We start from the raw sequence: 1,873 nt of genomic DNA, 5'->3' as shown, positions 1-1,873 counted from the left end.
TTTGAGTTCATATTTAATATTTAATGCAAAATAAGAATTATTATTTTTTTAATATTCATATTGATCATTATGATGAATATTCAAAAGCACTATATGAAAATGGAACACTTCTTTCTTCACTTCCAAATGAAGGTTGTTGTAGTAACCTTGGTAGCTTTTTGTTCATATCCGCTCGTTTCTTCCTTTTCTTCTTAGTAAGAATATTCCACAAAGGGGTATACTAAAAATATATTGGCATATTTACAATTTAATTTTTATATATAAATAAAATAACATGAATAATTTCTTTAATGCATTAAATTTTAGTTTACTTTAAAAAGAAGTGTCAATAACAGAACAATTCCTATGGGTATTGAAGCCTTTATCATATTTTCCTTATTTTGAAGTATCACTTAATATATAGCACTATGTATACTTTGTTTGTTCTCATTACTACTGGTTAATTCACTTAGTTTTCCTACAGTACAACGAGTTTCATTACATAAAAGATCACTACCAATTACTGGGTCATGCTAACTCCAGTAAAATTATCTTCGTCACTAGAAGTTCCTACAGTGACAATGGTATTAATAACATCTCTACTATCATCCGTTCTATCAACAGTACCATGGATACTGGAATTTTTCGGTAAACGCATATATAACCTTTGAATCTTGTTTGTACTCAGCTTTATCAGAAACAGCTTGCTCAAGAACAGAACTACTAGCTACACCTTTATGCGCATTTAAGCCACTCTTAGGTACGACTTCAGCTGAATCTAACACTTCAGAGTTTTTCTTTGATTGAGATTCCCCAAATATGGTATTTTTTAAAGAAGGAGCACCTGAAAGTGTATCTAATTCTGCAGTTGTAGTGTGAGGTAAAATTTGTGAATATTGTGCCGATGTTTCACCTTGTCCAGAAGTATTGGAATGTTGAATATCATCTGAATCATATACTTCACGACGATTTCCAGCAGAATCAGCAGAAGAAATTTTGCCATATTCTATCTCAGAAATTATTTTTTCATCTTTTAAATCAGCTAATACAGCATGTTTTTGACTTTGATCCGATGATTCTTTCCTTCCTGGTGCTATTATTTCCGAGGCTTTTGTCTCAAGTACTGCTTCAAGTTTACCGGTTACTTTTGTTGAAGCTGTTTCTGTTGAACAAGTATTGTTTTTTTTACAGAGATCTTCTGTAGATTTCTTTCGTTCAGAAGTTCTCACTGCACGAATTTGGTGATTATTGATGCATTTAGAGTACACAGTACAATTGTTTATAAAATTCTTTATATCACTATCATCTGTTAATTGATTTCGCAATAATTTATTACTGTAACATCCATTTAATTCATTATTTCTTTTAATTATATATTGTTTTAAGTTTTCGGAACTATGGCAGAAATGTACTTGTCCTTTATTGCTAATTTTAGTAATTTGTTGATCAACATCATTTTTAGAATTAAAATAATCACTTGTACATTTTAATTTCTCTTAATTTTTGTATGTTTCCAAAGGAACTACTAGTAAATCGAGACCATGTTGCCATTATTTTTTATTCTGTAGTTTTTTCTTATTCTTAGTTTAAAATAATAATTTGGGAAAATTATTTATGTATATGTGTAGAAAGATTTGCAATATGGAATTTCTTTTTTTTGTCTTATAATTTTAGTTTATTATTATTCGGTAATATAAATAATTACAATAATAAATGTTACAATTATATGTTTGCTTTAGCATATCCATAGTATGATAAAAAAAAAATTCATATATGAACTATTTTAAATAATAGAACTTGAGTATGGATAATTATTTATAAGAATAATTGCAAAATAATGAGATCTTTATTCATATTGCTTCAAATAGTAATTTGGTTATACTCTAAGATGTTA

The 1,873-nt window shown here is 28.0% G+C and overlaps 1 protein-coding gene across 1 annotated transcript; it reads right to left on the bottom strand.

Moving 5' to 3' along the window:
* Nucleotides 1–596: 596 nt before the first annotated feature.
* On the bottom strand, nt 597–1,530 carry PCYB_121020 (VIR-like CYIR protein; the record flags this gene model as incomplete). Its single annotated transcript, XM_004223433.1, has 2 exons — nt 597–1,474; nt 1,506–1,530. 2 exons carry the CDS (start codon nt 1,528–1,530, stop codon nt 597–599), a joined length of 903 nt encoding a protein of 300 aa, XP_004223481.1.
* Between the last annotated feature and the right edge of the window lie 343 nt (nt 1,531–1,873).

The sequence above is a fragment of the Plasmodium cynomolgi genome, chromosome 12 (genome assembly GCF_000321355.1).
Source record: "Plasmodium cynomolgi strain B DNA, chromosome 12, whole genome shotgun sequence".
In the NCBI taxonomy this organism is placed as follows: Eukaryota; Apicomplexa; class Aconoidasida; order Haemosporida; family Plasmodiidae; genus Plasmodium; species Plasmodium cynomolgi.
Note: the sequence above shows the minus strand (reverse complement) of the source record. Positions and strands in the feature narration are given on the sequence as shown.